The 18,953-nt window shown below is 36.8% G+C and overlaps 1 protein-coding gene across 1 annotated transcript in view; it reads left to right on the forward strand.

Moving 5' to 3' along the window:
- The window catches only part of LOC310929370 (guanine nucleotide-binding protein G(i) subunit alpha-2), a 60,709-nt gene extending 42,752 nt beyond the window's left edge, over nucleotides 1–17,957 (forward strand). Inside the window, exons 2-9 of the mRNA XM_083892101.1 lie at nucleotides 461–503; nucleotides 4,402–4,543; nucleotides 6,492–6,652; nucleotides 11,125–11,253; nucleotides 13,242–13,371; nucleotides 14,403–14,556; nucleotides 16,441–16,676; nucleotides 17,070–17,957. Coding sequence (XP_083748227.1) covers nucleotides 461–503; nucleotides 4,402–4,543; nucleotides 6,492–6,652; nucleotides 11,125–11,253; nucleotides 13,242–13,371; nucleotides 14,403–14,556; nucleotides 16,441–16,631 — 950 coding nt within the window. The 3' untranslated portion in view covers nucleotides 16,632–16,676; nucleotides 17,070–17,957. The remainder of the gene's footprint in view (nucleotides 1–460; nucleotides 504–4,401; nucleotides 4,544–6,491; nucleotides 6,653–11,124; nucleotides 11,254–13,241; nucleotides 13,372–14,402; nucleotides 14,557–16,440; nucleotides 16,677–17,069) is intronic.
- Nucleotides 17,958–18,953: the final 996 nt, after the last annotated feature.

Raw genomic sequence — 18,953 nt, forward strand, 5'->3', positions numbered from 1 at the left:
ATTATTATCATTATTATTACTACTACTACTAATAAAAATAATAATAATTAATTAATTAATTAATTAATAATTGAATGTATTTATTTATGTATGTATTTATTTATTTAATGTGTTATTTATTTATTTATTAATTAATTAATTAATTAATTATTTATTGATTGGTTGATTAAATATTTTTATTTTTATTTATTTTTTTACTACTTAATTAATTATTTATGTATTTATTTAGTTAATTAATTAACTAAATAAATAAGCAGGATTCACTGTATGCTGTGTTCTGTGTGTGAGACGCAAAGACAGATGAGGTAATTTTTCTTTTAAAAGAAAGCTCCAGATGTGAGGCAGCAGCAGCAGCAGCAGCCCGAGACGCCTGCCTGCTCCCTCGCTGTCTTTGTTGACATTTTCCTGGTCTAGCGGCAGCGTATTTTTAACCCTCTGCCTGTTTTTGTTCTCTCTGCAGGTGCTGGAGAGTCAGGGAAGAGCACCATTGTGAAGCAGATGAAGTAAGTGGCCGCTAATTGTTTTGCTTTTTCCTCCCAACGTGCGTCTGATAAGAATAATGTGTTTGAGCGACACAAGCACACGCAGAAGAAAGAGTCGGTGTTTATTTAAAGCAGCACTGCTTATGCTTCTACAGCATGGGTCTCAAACTCGCGGCCCGGGGGCCACATACAGCCCGCCAGTCGATGTCATGCGGCCCTACACTTATTTTAAATAATTAAATTCAACATTTAATTATATAAACGCCTGTCTAGTGTTTTAATTACAATTGTCTAGACGTATATTTTGATTTAATGTTTTTTGTTTTTTTTGTGTGTGTGCGATGTCATCCTAAATATTTGTAATAGCAACATAATGGATTATCGAGATATAATTCCAATTTCTTATCACTAAACTGTTAATTTTTCCCGACTTGTTGGACTTTTTTTCCCACTTGACCTGGCCCCTCCTGACCAGACTAGAAGTTCACTGTACCCCCACGTCATTTTGAGTTTGAGGCCCCTGTTCTACAGTCATTTGAGAATATTTAATGTAGGAAATATAGCTGTAAATTATTCACTTTTTATCATTTCTTTGTTTATATGGAGCAAAGAAACCAGAAAATATTGACATTTAAGAAGCTAAAACTTACAGAAATCCTGTTTTGATAATGAAAAAAGCCTCAAACCGATAACTAGATTGTGTTGGAAAAACAAGGTATATATACATATATATATATATGTATATATATATATATATATATATATATATATATATATATATATATATACGTATATATATATATATATGTATATATATGTATATATATATATATATATATATATATATATATATATATATATATATATATACGTATATATATATATATATGTATATATATACGTATATATATATATATATATATATATATATATATATATATATATATATATATATATATATATCATAATTTGTATTTTTTTTTGTGAACTGAATGGAGCGCTCTCTCTCTTTGTTTTTATTGCTCTTTCGCTGAAAATGCCAGCTGAGATTAAACAGGAAGTACGTGGGCGGACTTATCTCAGCATCACATCATCGATTTATCCAGTCAATCAGCACCGGAAAAAGGAAAACGGTTCTTTCACGCTTCAGTTTTCATATATTTTTCAATATATTTCAATATATATATATATACATGTTAATTCACACATAAGTAAAGCAGGCACAGCATCATGATTAATGACTCGTCTATAGATGAGTTTGACTTCAGGTGACTCTCGAAAAAACAGGCCATGAGAAAGTCGATGCACTATATCTTACCACCTTTTGGAAAGTGAGAAACAATTAAATTATGAATTAAATCGGTGGAGGAGTCCAGGCAGCCACTGTGCATAGAATACAGATATCCTTAGGTACGGCGCTCTCAACAATATTTACCTTTTATTATGTTAAATAATGGCTTCATTAATTCTGGTCCTGACGTGTCGTGAAAAGCTTACTATGAGCTGATATTTTCAACAGTCACAGATCGGTGTTGGAAAGACACGACACACGGGAGCTCAAACTTTTCATTGTTTTCTTTGTCCTTCAATATTTAAAATAATCCTCTCAATCCTCCTCTGCATTTAAACTCACATCACTAAAGACAATAACAGAGTCCTGGGTTGAGTAACTTAAACAGATTACAGCGGTTATTGACACCCGAGGATTTCCTGCCATGTCACTAATGCACAGGCCCCACACTGAGACACAAAACACTGCTGTGAAGGAGATAACAAACAGAATGTTTTATAATGTGTAAACCATGTGCTAACAAACTTTATTCAACCAAAGCTGCATGAGCTCTGTTAGATTCTTCTTTTGTGAGATTATTGTCCAATAATAGATTTCAGAGATACAATGTGAACGATTTCCCTATTCATATTTGTGACAAAAGGATAATTGTGTGTGTGAAAAGCAGTTTTACAGGAAACTAATCTAGTTTCAATGGTCTATAAACAGTAGACGAGTTTGATCCGACAGAAAAAAAAAGAAAAGAAAACAACTTGTGTTTGCAAGAAATGTGATGGTTACAGGATATGACAGCATTAGTGATGGTTTTAGAGTTTAATCCAGTTTTAGGTTCAACTTGCATCAACTGGTTGATGTTGAGGTGTATATTTATTTTTAATGCAGCTTTAATGAAATATTTATTAAGAAGGAAGGAGCTCAGTCTGTGTAATGTAACTGTTTTTAGTTTAGTTGGTATAAGGATTTCTCAGAAAGAAAAAATGAATAAAACAGCATGAATTCTGAGATTAAAGTCAGAATTCTGAGGGAAGTGTTGGAATATTGAAATCAAAGTCTGAATTTGGGGATTTAAATCAGAATTCTGAGATTAAAATCTGAATTCTGAGATTAAAGTGAGACAGCATTGGAAAAAAGTCTGAATTCTGAAATTGAAGTCTGAAATCTAAGATTAAATTCTGAGATTAATGTCTGAATTCTGAGATTAAAATCAGACAGTACTGGAAAAAGATCTGAATTCTAAGATTAAAGTCTGAATTCTGAGATTAAGGTGAGACAGCATTGGAAAAAAATCTGAATTCTGAGAAAAATCTGAATTCTGAGATTAATATCTGAATTCTGAGATTAAAGTGAGACAGCATTGGAAAAAATTCTGAAATTAAAGTCTGAAATCTAAGATTAAATTCTGAGATTAAAGTCTGAATTCTGAGATTAAAATCAGACAGTACTGGAAAAAGATCTGAATTCTGAGATTAAAGTCTGAATTCTGAGATTAAAGTGATACAGCATTGAAAAAAGCCTGAATTCTGAGATTAATGTTAGAATTCTGAGATTAAAGTCTGAATTCTGAGATTAAAGTCTGAATTCTGAGATTAAAATCAGACAGTACTGGAAAAAGATCTGAATTCCGAGATTAAAGTGATACAGCATTGGAAAAAAGACTGAATTCTGAGATTAAAGTCTGAATTCTGAGATTAAAATCAGACAGTATTGGAAAAAAAGTCTGATTTCTGAGATTAAAGTCAGACAGCATTGGAAAAAACCTGCAGTGGGAAAAAAAATCTGAATTATGACCTTTTTTTCCCCACAGAATTCTGGCTTTAATCTCAGAATTCATGTCGTTCTCTTTTCTTTCTTTCAATTTTTTTTCAATGTGGCCCTAATACTAAATTTTAATGTCACACCAAGAGAAATATATTAGTTGTATTTTTACCAACACAGTTCATATCATTGAAAATAGTCTGAATGCAGCTGCTCCAGTTTTAATCTCATAATTATGTGACTTTAAATCACACAGTTTCCGTCATTAACTTATCCAAATGTTTTGTTATACACACAGTTTAAACTGTATTTTGATGCAGCTGGTGGTCAATAAAGCAATAAAGTCTCCAATGTTATAAGATTTAAAGAGCTCAGCGACACTTATTGGGTCCAGTTTTACCTTTTTCCACATATGCCACCCGAATGTAAGGTTTAGATTTTAATTAAATGATTGAAAGTCTTATTTGTGTGGGTAACTGTGTGGGCTCTCAGTCTTCCTGGCTGGGCCTCACAGTGTTTCACTCACAGTGTTTCACTCACTGTGGACCCACTTGCATTTTAATGAGCTCCCATTCAGCACATCACACAACCAATAACCACTGCGGCGGCGACAGATCACTGGAGGTCATTCAGTTTCTCTTCCAGCCCCATGGTTTTGTTCAACCACATTTCTCTTTTTTTCTTCATTTAACTCTCCACAAATGGAGAAGCAAGTAAATATTTGTTTTATTATGTGCCCACTACCTCAGTGACACCAACAGTGTCCTCATCTGTGATCGCAGAGTTTGTGTATGAATCTGATTAACTATTAATACAAAAAATGTTTTTGTAATGATTGTTTAACACTTCTCTCTCTGTGTGCTCTGCTCTCAGGATTATTCATGAGGACGGTTACTCAGAAGACGAGTGTAAGCAGTACAGAGCCGTGGTCTACAGCAACACAATCCAGTCCATTATGGCCATCATCAAAGCCATGACCAACCTCAAGATCGACTATGAGGAGTCGGCCAGAGCGGTACGTCTCACTGAACTGCATCTATACAGAAGAACACCTGCAGTTAAAATCATGTTAGATTCAAATATATCCCTGTAACACGAGCGTATTTCAGACGATACGTATGCGCGCAAGTGCAATTAGCATTGCGGTAATTACGTGACCGTTTATGCTATGGGAAAAATATTCCATCAGTTTCTGAAAGCTGAGACGTTGCACATCAAAGCTAACATGTGGTTATTACGGTTATTTCACTCACACTGTTGCAGGAAGCTGGCGAAGGAGAGAGTTGCTTAAATGTGATTTATACTGTTCAAATTCAACACACAAAATCTGGTACAATGGTACTACACTACAACTTTTTTTGATAATACACTATTTTAACAGGCAGTAAATTGAAAATAACTGCCATATATTGAAAGCAATTTAACCATTTATGGTTAAAATAAGCAGACACACATTTTGAGGCTGATAGATAGATAGCTAACTAGTACGCTAACTAGCAAGATAGATAGATAGCTTGCGAGCTACCAAGCTAGAATCTAACAAGCATGCCAACTAGCAAGAAAGATAGATGCTACCTTGGTAGCTCGCAAGCTAAATAGTACGCTAACTAGCAAGATAGATAGATAGCTTGCGAGCTACCAAGCTAGAATCTAACAAGCACGCTAACTAGCAAGATTGATAGATTCTACCTTGGTAGCTTGCAAGCTAACAAGCACGCTGACTAGATAGATAGATAGATAGATAGATAGATAGATAGATAGATAGATAGATAGATAGATAGATAGATAGATAGATAGATAGATAGATCGATAGATAGATAGATAGATAGATAGATTTTACCTTGGTAGATCGCAAACTAACTAGTGCGCTAACTAGCAAGATAGATGGATAGCTTGCGAGCTACCAAGCCAGAATCTAACAGGCACACTAACTAGATAGATAGATAGATAGATAGATAGATAGATAGATAGATAGATAGATAGATAGATAGATAGATAGATAGATAGATAGATAGATAGATAGATAGATAGATAGATAGATAGATCACAAACTAACTAGTACGCTAACTAGCAAGATAGATAGATAGATAGAACCTTCTCAACCATGCTAAGTATGCCTGTCTTTCTTTTAAATTACTCTTATTACCACTATGATGATGCTATTTCCCTACTGCAGATACTTAAAATGCAGTTTGAGGAGCCATATTGACCTCACACTATTTAAATTACCCTTTCGTTAGTATAAAGAGTAGATAGCTACTGATAAAAATTCACATGATGAAGCTTCTATCAGTTCAATAATGTGTGTGATTCAACCGTCCGTGGTCCACTTAAGCCAATGCCAAATGCATTATTTCTGGTTTTCTAGTTCACTCATGTGTTCCTTCACTTCTCTCATGTTCGGTCTCTAATTGGACTGCATACATTATATAACTACATAATATATGTCAAATCAGACTCGTATAAAGTCCACCGGGCTGCATGAATGTTAAATTGCATAAACGTTAAAGTAAAAACTGATGTTTTTCTTTCTACTGTGGGACAAACAGTTTCCTGGTTGTCATAGCTCTTATCTGCAGGACGAAGAAATGCTGTTGTTTGTTTGTTTTTTTATGACAAGCACACACTGTACTGAATACACACTGGATTACGCCACAGTGTTTTGGCAAGGGAGCGCTCTGACAGGCAGTTATGTATGTGATTTATTGTATGTTGGTGGGTTAACGCAGAATCTTATCAGCCTAATTAATTTCTGCTTTTCCCACTGTTACGTTCCCAAAAAAAGCCTCAGATAAGACCAGAGCATTTGCATCCAATCTGCAGTCCACTTAAGTCCATGAACTATTGATTAATGTGCCCTTAACCTACTGTTTATCATATGTTGTTGTTTTGTTTATATCTTTTTGAGTCAATACAGTAAATAATTAATTAACCGTGTGTGGTTTTTTTTTGCGACTTCTCAGGATGATGCCCGCCAACTGTTTGCCCTGTCAGCAGGAGCAGAGGAGCAGGGCATCCTGCCAGAGGACCTGGCCAACGTCATCCAGCGACTGTGGGCCGACAGCGGAGTCCAGAGCTGCTTCACACGGGCCAGAGAGTACCAGCTCAACGATTCTGCAGCCTAGTGAGTGCTCTAATCTCACGGAATAACATTTTAGATTGTGGTGTGAAGTAGGGGAATCATGATTTTTCTATAAATTTTTTCTATGAATAATGTTCATATAACATACTGAACTCACCAACAACAACAGTACAGCCAAAATATTTGCATTAAAAAATATATTTTGCAGACTGCAAATCATGTTTATGTTTTGAAATCATGTTTTTGGCATGTGGCGCCACCTACCGCCGTCTACCAATCATGGCAGTCAGTAGAGTCTCAGCTGCAACCAGGGGTTGCCAGTTACGTCAGAAAACGAAACCTAAAAGACCTCAGGTATTTTGAATTTGAATGTAGTAACCGTTTTTGGCCACATTCTTACATATGGCACCTTTAAGTGACATGGCGTATTTCCACTAGCTCGGTTATTTTTCCTTTTCTTTTAGTGACGGTACCTGCTACTTTTTTTTTTAGAACCTGCTCTGGCTATGTTCCAAACTAGCTGAGCCAATAGTATATCTAACGTAGTCGTTAGCGCATGGCACGTTTCCATGGCGACTGACCGGAAAAAGGCGCGTGTGACGTCATGTTTGCGTGACTCCCGATTGCTAAAAGGAGTCTCTAAAGTAACGCTAAACTTTAAAAACAGAGGCACACATACGCAGTACACAGGTACGCTGGCTATTTGTAGCGCTGCTCTTTCCGTTTAAAAAAAAAACAGACTGCTCCAGTTCGACTGTAGGTGCGCTAACGGAGCTAACTGGCCTTGGACTCTGATGCCGCGGCATGTAAACATGACGTCACGCACGTCTTTTTCTGGTCGTCATGGAAACGAGTCATGCGTTAACGTTGATGCCGTTAGCGTGTGCCCAGCACTATTAATTTCTCCGAATTTAACAGAGAAGTTTGGCGTATTTAGCGTGCGATCGCAAGCGGCAAACTGTTTTTTTTTTGGCACAAGCTTAGCTCGGGTGGTTGTGTGATTTGTGCTAAGGAGACTAAATAGCACGCTGACTAGATAGACTAGAAGATAGATATATTCTATTTTGGTAGTATAGTTTTTTTGCGATGCAGCTCATGAAATTAAATGCACAAGAATCGTTGTGATCGTTAGCATTTATCGTGTAGGCCAGTTTTAGATGAAGGTGTGAATATTTGTGCTCAGTTTGAACATAAAAAAACCCCCAAAAGTCAAAAAACCCGTTGACTGCATTTTTAAGCATCAGTAGAAAAAGTCATTTCAGCCTCATCTTTTGGGACCGACTCTGCTGAGCTGTGTGTTTTACACAGCGAGTGGTGCCGAGAGGATCGTGTGATGTGTGATAGCAGATGTCAACACTTTAAAAATAAGGGATTTATTACAGCACTCACATAAACTCCTCCGCTAATGCCACACAAACAGTCGTGTACGCTTGCATACGAAGCACAGCCTCGGTTTCTTCTGCTATCAGGGCTTTAATGAATTCATTGCATGTCTAATCTTAAAATTGGATCAATTGCTTTTTCCTAGAAATGAGTAATTGTATCAGGGAGTGACAGTTTAGTTTCCCCTTTAGAGTCCTTTCATGTTTCATTTCGAGGGGAATGTCATCCCTTAAACCTCAGTTTGACCTTTAGTGGTCAGAGAATCCTTTACTCTACTTCTGCCCTGGATTCTGGTTTTATTCCATCATAATATTATAACATAATAAGAAGGACATTACTGTTTTTGTTTCACCAGCAGCTTTCAGTTTTTAAGACCTGTTGTGTGCTTGCTAATCTGCAGCAGCGCAGCCCACATCAGCCGCTGGTCTTAATTACCTCGGATTCCCCCCCTCATCCCCGAGTGCTCCATTAGTTGTCTGTATTGTTCTTCTGCACCCATGTAATAACAGCCAGTGTATGAAGGTGATTGTGAGGCGGCTGCTGGTGAGAGGTGAGAGAGCTGGTTATCGCTGTGACCCTCGAGGACGCTGCACGGCTGCTGCTGCTGCTGATGCTGCTGGAAATCCAGGAAAGAACAGAAAGTCTCTGCCTCGTTGGCCACAAAACAGCAGCAGGAAATACACCTCCAGACTATGCTACACACACACACACACACACACACACCTATATATGTATTACCTTGGTAGCTCACAAGCTAACTAGCACACTGCTTAGTAAGATGGATAAATTCTACCTTGGTAGCTGCCACGCTAACTAGCACACTGACTAGCAAGATAGATAGATTCTACTTTGGTAGCTTGCAAGCTAACTAGATAGATAGATAGATAGATAGATAGATAGATAGATAGATAGATAGATAGATAGATAGATAGATAGATAGATAGATAGATTCTACCTTGGTAGCTAGCAAGCTAACTAGCACGTTGAATAGCAAGGTAGATCGATTCTACTTTGGTAGCTTGCAAGCTAACTAGATAGATAGATAGATAGATAGATAGATAGATAGATAGATAGATAGATAGATAGATAGATAGATAGATAGATAGATAGATAGATTCTACCTTGGTAGCTCGCAAGCTAGGTAGCACGCTGACTAGCAAGGTAGATAGATTCTACTTTGGTAGCTCGCAAGCTAACGATAGATAGATAGATAGATAGATAGATAGATAGATAGATAGATAGATAGATAGATAGATAGATTACACAGGTACTGTCAGGTGTGTGTGTGTGTGTGTGTGTGTGTGTGTGTGTGTGTGTGTGTGTGTGTGTGTGTGTGTGTGTGTGTGTGTGTGTGTGTTTTCTAAAATGATTGCACTTTGCAGTCAGGGCAGTATTGAACTGCCAAAGGTGAAATGTTAGCGTTGTTCTGTCTGCGTTTGGCCAGGGTAAATCATAACCTCATAAAATCGCTGCTTCACTGCACCTGGAGAACACGGCTGCTAAAAACAAGCCTCGTATTTAGCAGCCGGGGAGAACTGGACGACGTAGTAATTTTATTATTGTGGAACGCTGCTGAGTGAGTCGGTCGCTTTAACACGAGAATAAATGAGTCTGGCACTCGACCATAATCCATGTCTGAGCACAAGCTGGGAGCCAGGGAAAGGAAAGATAAAACCAAACGTTAGCAGAGATCACTTCTCTCTGTTCACTCTGGAACAGCAGTGCTTTTCATAAAAATATTAAGATGTCTAATATTTCTTAACGTCTGTGGGAAAGTTGTTTTTTGCCACTTTTCCTTGTAAGCGTTAGATGGCCTAATTCAATGTATTTCCAAGGCTTAAAAGATCCAATATTATCTGATGTGTGGACTACAAACACAGCCTAAATCTCTCTCTCTGTGGGGAACAGGATTATGATTAAACTGGCAGACACGTGGTGTGATGTAGTGATGGTTGAAGGCTTTGATATCGGCACTCGGTCGCTGGCTTAAATGGAATTACATTTATCACCGAACACTTTGTTACACAGCTGAGTGGAATAGAGTGTTTTTCTTTTGTTTTTGTTCATAAAAACGAGCAAATTTCACAAATTCAATCTGATTTTAAACACTTTTGAGTACTTTTTGCTCAGGTGTTTTTATATAGCTGGTGAAAATGACTTTATTTATTTTTACTATATTTATTATTTGAAAAAGTAAAGATATAAGACACTTTATATCGCACATTCTTATCACCTCTGTATATAATGTATGTTTTACATAGTAATGGAAAAAGCAGCCAAAATGCTCTGCGTTAAATGTCCATAAATGATACACACACCCACACACACATATATATGTATTACCTTGGTAGCTTGCAAGCTAACTAGCACACTGCTTAGTAAGATAGATAGATATATAGATAGATAGATAGATGATATATAGTGTCATAATCTTTATTCAAAATAAAGATTATGACACTCTATATTGCACATTCTTATCACCTCTGTATATAATGTATGTTTAAATATAGTAATGTAAAAAAAGTGCTCTGTGTTAAGGATCAAAATGTCCATAAATGAAGTTAAAAACAACCAAATATGAACTTATTGCAATAATATGAGAGAAAAGCCAGGTTTAACATGCAGTCCCTCAGCCATAGTGCGTGATTTAAGCTAATGTCAACATTAAATCACACAATTTCATAGACGTCAACAAGCATCGCTAACATTATTACACACTACAGCGACCGGAGCGCGTCCGTCTTCATGCTCCTAACATTTCAGTTTCAGCTCGCTGAAGAAAATATTAACAAGTCGTTTTCTCGGTTTTACACAGACTCGACACTGACTAATGAATTTAATTAAGAAGAATGACATATTTATGACTCCTTCATGTTTAAAAAATGAGCTCTTGTGTTTTCTAATACACTGACTTCCCCGTGTTATATGATCGTGCTGTGAAGTGACAGCGATTCAGAGGTCGTTTTAGGTCTGTTTGAAACAACAGATGAGACTTTTAACCTCAGGATTAAAAATGTCGTGTCCTCACACTTTGTCCAACGATGACATCTTTAAGGTCTTTATTTTGAGTCCTGACTTCACATGTATGTCATGTGGTCATGTGTGTGTGTGTGTGTGTGTCCTCTCACCAGCTACCTGAACGACCTGGAGAGGATAGCTAAGCCAGATTACATCCCCACACAGCAGGACGTGCTGCGGACTCGAGTCAAGACCACTGGCATCGTGGAGACACATTTCACCTTCAAGGGCCTGCACTTCAAGTAAGAACTTTTCATCATGATGATGCTCTTAATCCCACTTCAGCTACAGAGGGTCCACTTCCACCTTAACAGAGAGGGTCCACTTCCACCTTAAGACACAGGTGTCAAACTCAAGTTACCTCGCCAGTAAAATACATCAACAAATTAAATGTGGACTTTGAAAACACGGAGCTGGATCCAGAGGAGGTCTGTTTTTTGGCTCCCTCTCTTTTAGCCTTGTAGTAAATGATTGTTTTACTTTAATTAATGTTCTACTGAAATACAGCAGAGTGAATCAGCCAGGACAGATGGACAATGGGAAAATCATTTGACCTCATCTGGTCCAGCACTTAGACCCAGTTTTTAATTTCTGTCCCCTCTGTAATTAAGTTGAACTCCGCTGCCTTAAGAAGAAGAAGAAGAAGTGATGTTGTTTTTCATAACTTAGTTTTGGAAATATATCGTCGTCTACTTCCACTTTCTTTCACGACAGTAATGTGACGTTATTTCATTCCTTTTAGGTTTCATTCAGGTTATTTATTGAACTGAATTGAATTTACTGAAACGTGTTTCAACTTAAAATTGTTCTTTCTTTCCTTCGTTCATTTGTTTGTTCTTTCTTTTGTTCGTTTGTTCTTTCTTTCGTTCGTTCTTTTGTTCTTTCTTTCGTTTGTTCGTTCTTTCGTTTGTTCTTTCTTTTGTTCGTTTCTTCTTTCTTTCGTTCGTTCATTTGTTCGTTCCTACGTTCGTCCGTTTGTTTGTTCTTTCATTTGTTCGTTCTTTCTTTTGTTCGTTTGTTCATTCTTTGGTTCTTTCTTTTGTTCCTTCGTCCATTCTTTCTTTCGTTTGTTCCTTCGTTCATTATTTTGTTTGTTCTTTCGTTCTTTCTTTCTTTCGTCCTTTCTTTTGTTCTTTCTTTCGTTCTGTCATTCGTTCTTTCTTTCATTCTTTTGTTCGTTCTTTCGTTCGTTCTTACTTTAATTTGTTCTTCTTTTGTTCGTTCTTTCTTTCTTTTGTTTGTTTGGTCTTTTGTTCTTTCAAATTGCTTTTGAGACAACACTCTTCATGATTGGTGAAGGAGCAGTGAGTGAGAAGAATATAATTCTTATTTTATGTTTGCCCTTAACTTAAACTCAAATAATCTTAGATTGTCTATCACTACACCCTCATCTACGCCCTCCATTACGTCAACAACAACAAAACAAACAAGACAAACCCATAACTTTTATGTTAATTTTCAAGACAGAAACATCTCAAAATGTCAACATCCAGATGTCAAATTTCCAATACATATTTTATCCTTTATGTCTCTCTCTTTTCTCTTTTAAATGACAAATATTTGTACAACCCTTCAAATCGTTCTATTTGTGTATTCCTACATCATTGTTGACAGCTCGATCACAACAACGACAACAACATTTACGTTGAATGTAATGACAAAAAAAAAGATTTAAACTGAGGATGAATCATCGTTCATGTGTTGACACTCAAAGTTAATGTTCCACTTGTATTTAATGGTTTTGTAACTGTTTATATTTATGTTCCTCGCTGTTATTTTTACAGTCACCTCACACACACGTGCTGGAGACTTTAAAACAGCAGAGGAAACTGTCAAATCTGGTGTGTGACTGCAGTATTTCCACTTTTATAATGAGCTGTGCACACTCAGAATGTACTGTATGTGTCGTTAAAGCCGCAGATACTCACAATATCCTCAATATTAGGTTCAGAGTACCTGTTATCTTCCATATCCTCCACGTTCATTAATAAGTCATATGAGAAACCTGCTGTCCTGAGGGCGCTCCGTTACCACAGCAACTGCTCTGCACGGAAATGCCAAGGAAGGAATGCCAGGAAAATGACAAATCCTGTGTGAGAGGGAGAGAGAGGAAGCAGCAGAGGTGTCTTCACAGGAAAAGAGAGCACACGTTTTTTCCTTTCCTGTTGTAAAAGTGTGAATTCTCCTCCACACGCTCATAAAAACTGCATGTTTTTCTACGTCCACGCAGGATGTTTGACGTCGGCGGCCAGCGCTCGGAGAGGAAGAAGTGGATCCACTGCTTTGAAGGAGTCACGGCCATCATCTTCTGCGTGGCCATGAGCGCCTACGACCTGGTGCTGGCCGAGGACGAGGAGATGGTGAGTCCAGCTGTGCACACTCGGCAGGGATCATTGTTCCACACGGACCGTTTCAGCAGACGCACAAGAGTGAAACGGCCCATAAAAGGCAGCAAATGTCCAAAAATGTGGGACCATTTCACACTTAAACAAGAAGCCAACAAGGTGCAGTGGAACCACTGTTGAGCTACAACTGATGTAACCACAACAGCACGTCCTCAATTATTCGGCATCTGAGCCCAAAGCATCCAGTTGCTAATGCTAACGCTTCCCGGCACACGCTAACGTAAACATTGATGTTAGCTGATTTATCGTAGCCTACTAGGGCTGCAGCTATCGAATATTTTTGTAATCAAGTATTCTACCGATTGTTCCTCATTTAATCAAATAATCCGATTTTTTTTATTTATTTAAATAAATTATACAAGCTCTACTCCCAATTCCGACTTATTGAAATGGAACGCCAATTTTACCCTACAATCCACGCCGAAAAAAGAAGCATCCAGTTGCTAACGCTTCTGGCACTCGCTAACGTAAACATTGGTGTTAGCTGATTTAATGTAGCTTACTAGGGCTGCAGCTATCGAATATTTTTGTAATCAAGTATTCTACCGATTGTTCCTCGATTAATTAAATAATCCGGGTTGTTTTTTGTTTTTTTTTATAAATTATACGCGCTCTACTCCCAATTCCGACTTATTGAAATGGACCGCCAATTTTACCCCGCAAAAAAAAAACATTGATGTTAGCTGATTTAATGTAGCTTACTAGGGCTGCAGCTATCAAATCCTGAATTTAAACTGATTATTCTTCGATTAATCAAGTATTCCGATTGAAAAAATAAAATAAAAATATTTATTAAAAAAATAAAAAAATAATCAGTCGAATACGCTACATTAAGTCAGCTAACATCAATGTTTACGTTAGCGTGTTCCGGCAGCGTTAGCGATAGCTGCAGCCCTAGTCACAACACAGGGAGGGGAGGTTGTTGTTGTTGTTGTTGTTGTTGTTGTTCCTTTAATAATCTCTTCATTAATCTCGCCCCACTACAGAACCGTATGCACGAGAGCATGAAGCTGTTTGACTCCATCTGCAACAACAAGTGGTTCACGGAGACGTCCATCATCCTCTTCCTGAACAAGAAGGATCTGTTTGAGGAGAAGATCGTCCACAGCCCTCTGACCATCTGCTTCCCTGAGTACACTGGTACAACCACCATCGCTTACTATTATTATTATTATTATTATTACGTCTTTGTTTAATAAGCACTTTTATTCTCATCAAAATGGTCGATACACTCACTTCAGAGTCATGTAAGAGCCATGTGGACGAGTGCACTCCTTCACTCGTTCACTCATTAACACATTAACGACTGAACCAGTGGACTCTGCTGTGGTCTGAAGGATCATAAATCTGCTGTCATAAACTCAGTCACATCAGCTGAGTCACGTTCCCTCGATTAGACTCAACCACTGACGTTCTCTGGGATTATCTACTACTTTGTTTCACGAGGATAATGTGACGTTATTTCATTCCTTTTAGATTTCATTAAAATTATTGATTGAACTTAAACGTATATCAACGTAAAATTGTTCTTTCTTTCGTCGTTCGTTCGTTCGTTCTTTCTTCCGCTTGTTCGTTCTTTCATTCTTTCTTTTGTTCATCCGTTTGTTCGTTCTTTCATTCTTTCTTTTTTTGTTCGTTGTTTCATTCGTTTGTTCATTCTTTCGTTTTTTCGTTCGTTCTTTCTTTTGTTCGTCCGTTCGTTCTTTCGTTCGTTCTTTCTTTTGTTCGTCCGTTCGTTTGTTCTTTAATTCATTATTTCGTTCATTCTTTTGTTCGTTTGTTCATTCTTTCGATCGTTCTTGCTTTCTTTCATTCTTTCTTGCGTTTGTTCGTTCTTTTGTTCGTTCGTTCATTCTTTCAATCGTTCATTCGTTCTTACGTTCTTTCGTTTTTTCTTTCTTTCTTTCCATAATTGCTTTTGAGACAACACTTGATTGATGATTGGTAAAGGAGCGGTTAAAAGAATATAATTCTTCTTTTATGTTTGCCCTTAACTTAAACTCAAAAACACGTTCATCTACACCCTCCATTACGTCAACAACAACTGACTCTGGGATTATTCAGACATTAAGTTCTTATAAAAGTCAATATAGTCAATAGTAATCTGGAGCTTGGAGGCTAGAAACTCATGTTTATACAGTGTTTTTATTTGTAAGTATAAATGTGAATATTTCCTGGTTTCTTCCTGTTTTCAAACATTTGAGAACCTGGATCAATCGTTTCCAGGTTTGGGAAACGCTGATCAACACGTTTTAAGATTTTTATGACATTTAATGGACCAAACCATAACTTCATTATGAGAATAGTCATTAGTCGCAGCTCTATGAATAACAGCAGCTTCATCCTCATTATAAAGTGAAGTCATAATCAATCTAACACAAATATTGATCGCAGTGTTTATACCGGTTCTCACGATACTCGTCACTGTTTTTCTATTTGTTTAAGCTCGAGTTTCACTTTGTTCTTTCTGCAAAAACAAAATCCTAAAACAAACCAAAGTATTTGGTTAAGTTGCGTTCAAGTCCCTGAGTTTAACTTCAGTGTTTAACCAACGCCATCAAATACAGTTTATACAGAGCTTATAAGAATGTGTAATATAGAGTGACTTATATCCTTTTTTTAGCACAGTTTAAGCAACATGATGAGAAAAAAATCTTAGTATATAAACACACCTAGGGCTGATTATTTTCATCATCCAGTTATCTATCGGTCCATTAAATGTCAAATCTGGAAAAGGACGATGTTCTCAAATGTCTCGTTCTGTCCGTTTTGTTGTTATTTGGCGCAAAGACACCAGAAAATAATCACACTAAACTGATTCATCGATAATCAAAATAGTTGACAATTAATTTAGTCATCGAGGAATTGTTTCAGCCATATAAGGAGTTGTGTATTGTAAAGTATGATAAAGTAGAGAAAATTACTTCTGTTGTTCACCTCGTCTTTACAGAGCACAAATACTCATATTATATTTATTTATATTGATTGATTTATTGAGCGTCATCTTCCTTTTTCCCCCCTCAGGCCCAAACAAGTACGAGGAGGCTCAGGCCTACATCCAGACCAAGTTCGAGGACCTGAACAAGAAGAAGGACACCAAGGAGATCTACACCCACTTCACCTGCGCCACCGACACCAAGAACGTGCAGTTTGTGTTCGACGCCGTCACCGACGTCATCATCAAGAACAACCTGAAGGACTGCGGCCTCTTCTAACAACAACAACAACGACACAAATAAACATCTGATGAAAGAGTCGAGGTGCGTTCACGCGGAGACGTACGCGTTAGTTAGCTAATAGCATTAGCTAATAGCGTGAATAAATATTGAATTCATCGTTTAGAACGCATGGATACGACTGGAGCGTGGTCGTTGGAGGTGGAACTACATGCTAATGAGTATTCATGCGTTATAAATAGTGAATTCCAATATTTATTAGCGATTAGCTAATGCTAATAGCGTGTACTTGTTATAAAGTGTTACCAAATTCACTCTTAATAACTCACGTGTGTGTGTGTGTGTGTGTGTGTGTGTGTGTGTGTGTGTGTGTGTGTGTGTGTGTGTGTGTGTGTGTGTGTGTGTGTGTGTGTGTGTGTGTGTGTGTGTGTGTGTGTGTGTGTGTGTGTGTGTGTGTGTGTGTTTTTCTTTCCTCAGATTACTACTTGAACCGTTGTGACGACCATAAAGACGAGGGATGAACACACACACACACCATCATGAATGAATGACTGCACTGGCCCACGTACGCTTTGATCTGCTTTTTATAAGAAAAACAAACACAAAAAAACAACAACAACAACAACAAAGAGACTGAACAGTCGCTCGTATCCTTAACTCTTTTTGGGCTCTGAAAAAACAACAAAATCAAACTTTATTTTGTATTTTTGTTCTTTATTTTCCTTTATTTTACTAAATGAGGCAAAGGGTTATATATATAGATATATATATATCTATATATATCTATATATATATATATAAAATAAATTCATTTTACTTTTAGAGATTCCGATGTGCAAATGATTAAAATCTTTAATCAAACGTCAGACTTGTTTTTTAAAGAGATTGAGGCATGAGCAGGAAAATGTGATCGATTTAAACAAAAACAAAAGGAAAGAAAAAAAAAAGTGCTTTTTTAAAAAATTTATTTTCTAATGTTTACATGAGTTTGTCGTTGTGTTTGTTCTGCATGACTCGGCATCATCACACAATATTAGCTCTGTATTCTCTGCACACAAAATAATCCAAAACATTCCAGTAAAAAGAATTAAAAAAAAGTATAAAAAGTTAAAAAAAAAAGAATAAAAAAAAGCAGCTTGACGTGCAGATAAATGCGATTCTAACAGATGTCGGTAAAGTATGTGTGTTGCTAACATTCTGGGACTTTTTTAACGTATCATTATCACGTCTGTTGCCGTATGTTTGTGCCTTGACTTCTGTTTACAAACGATTGTTAGATTCTGCTTCGACTTCCTTTTCTCTGCCCTCGCTCCCTCTGAATATATATATAGTGATAAATGAGACGAAAATCTAATTCAGAAAATAAAAAGGTTAGTGTTTTTCTGTTTTTCTTTCTTTTTTTTTTTGGTAAATAATAAAATGCTTTAAAAAGTCCTATATGATTTAATTTAAATAAAAGTAGAGATCACCTGACTCTTGCACACTGTTTTCCCTCTCTGGTTTTTTGTTTATCTTTGTTTTTATCGCAGGATTTACTTTATTTAACAACTTAACTGAAACTCACCAGCGACTTCACACGCTAGTTAGCGTTCTCGCTAACACGGCTAAAGTCGATTTCAGCGTATATATATATATGTATATATATATACATATATATATATATATTTATGTATGTGTGTATGTATATATATATATATGTATGTGTATATATACATATATATGTATGTGTGTATATATACATATATATGCATGTGTGTATATGTGTATATACATACATATACATATATATGTGTATGTGTGTATATGTATGTATGTATATACATACATATACATATACATTTTTTTTTTTGCTAATATATCCCAGAGAATACTACAAACTGTAACTTTAAGGAATTACTAAAATGTTCAAAATTGATGTGTTTTCAACAGTTATTTTGTGTTCCCATTAGCATGTTTGCTAGCTTGGAACGAGGTTCCGGTCCTGGATTCTAATGTTTCTAATGATTCTAATGATTCAGTTACACTGAAAACAACTGCTTTACAAGGCACTCGTCACTCGTTTGTGTGTGTTTGTCGTGTTTAAAACGAAGTCACGGCAGTTTCATGCAGCCGTGCACCGATGACTCCGCCCCCCTTTGAGTAGGTACTATTTTTGCAGCGGAAAACCAACCTGAACCGTGCCTGACTGAGGCGAGTCGAGCTGGGGCAGTAGGTGGAAAAGTGGGTTTAAAAAGAGAAGAGTCTCACAGTTTCAGACCAATTTATAATTGATGACACGATAAACTTTGCGTCTTCAAACGTGGATGAAGGAACACGTTTGGGTTCAAATAGACTGCTGTTGTGTTTGGTGATGATAATAAA

Source organism: Microchirus variegatus, assembly GCF_963457635.1.
Source record: "Microchirus variegatus genome assembly, chromosome: 7".
Lineage (NCBI taxonomy): Eukaryota > Metazoa > Chordata > Actinopteri > Pleuronectiformes > Soleidae > Microchirus > Microchirus variegatus.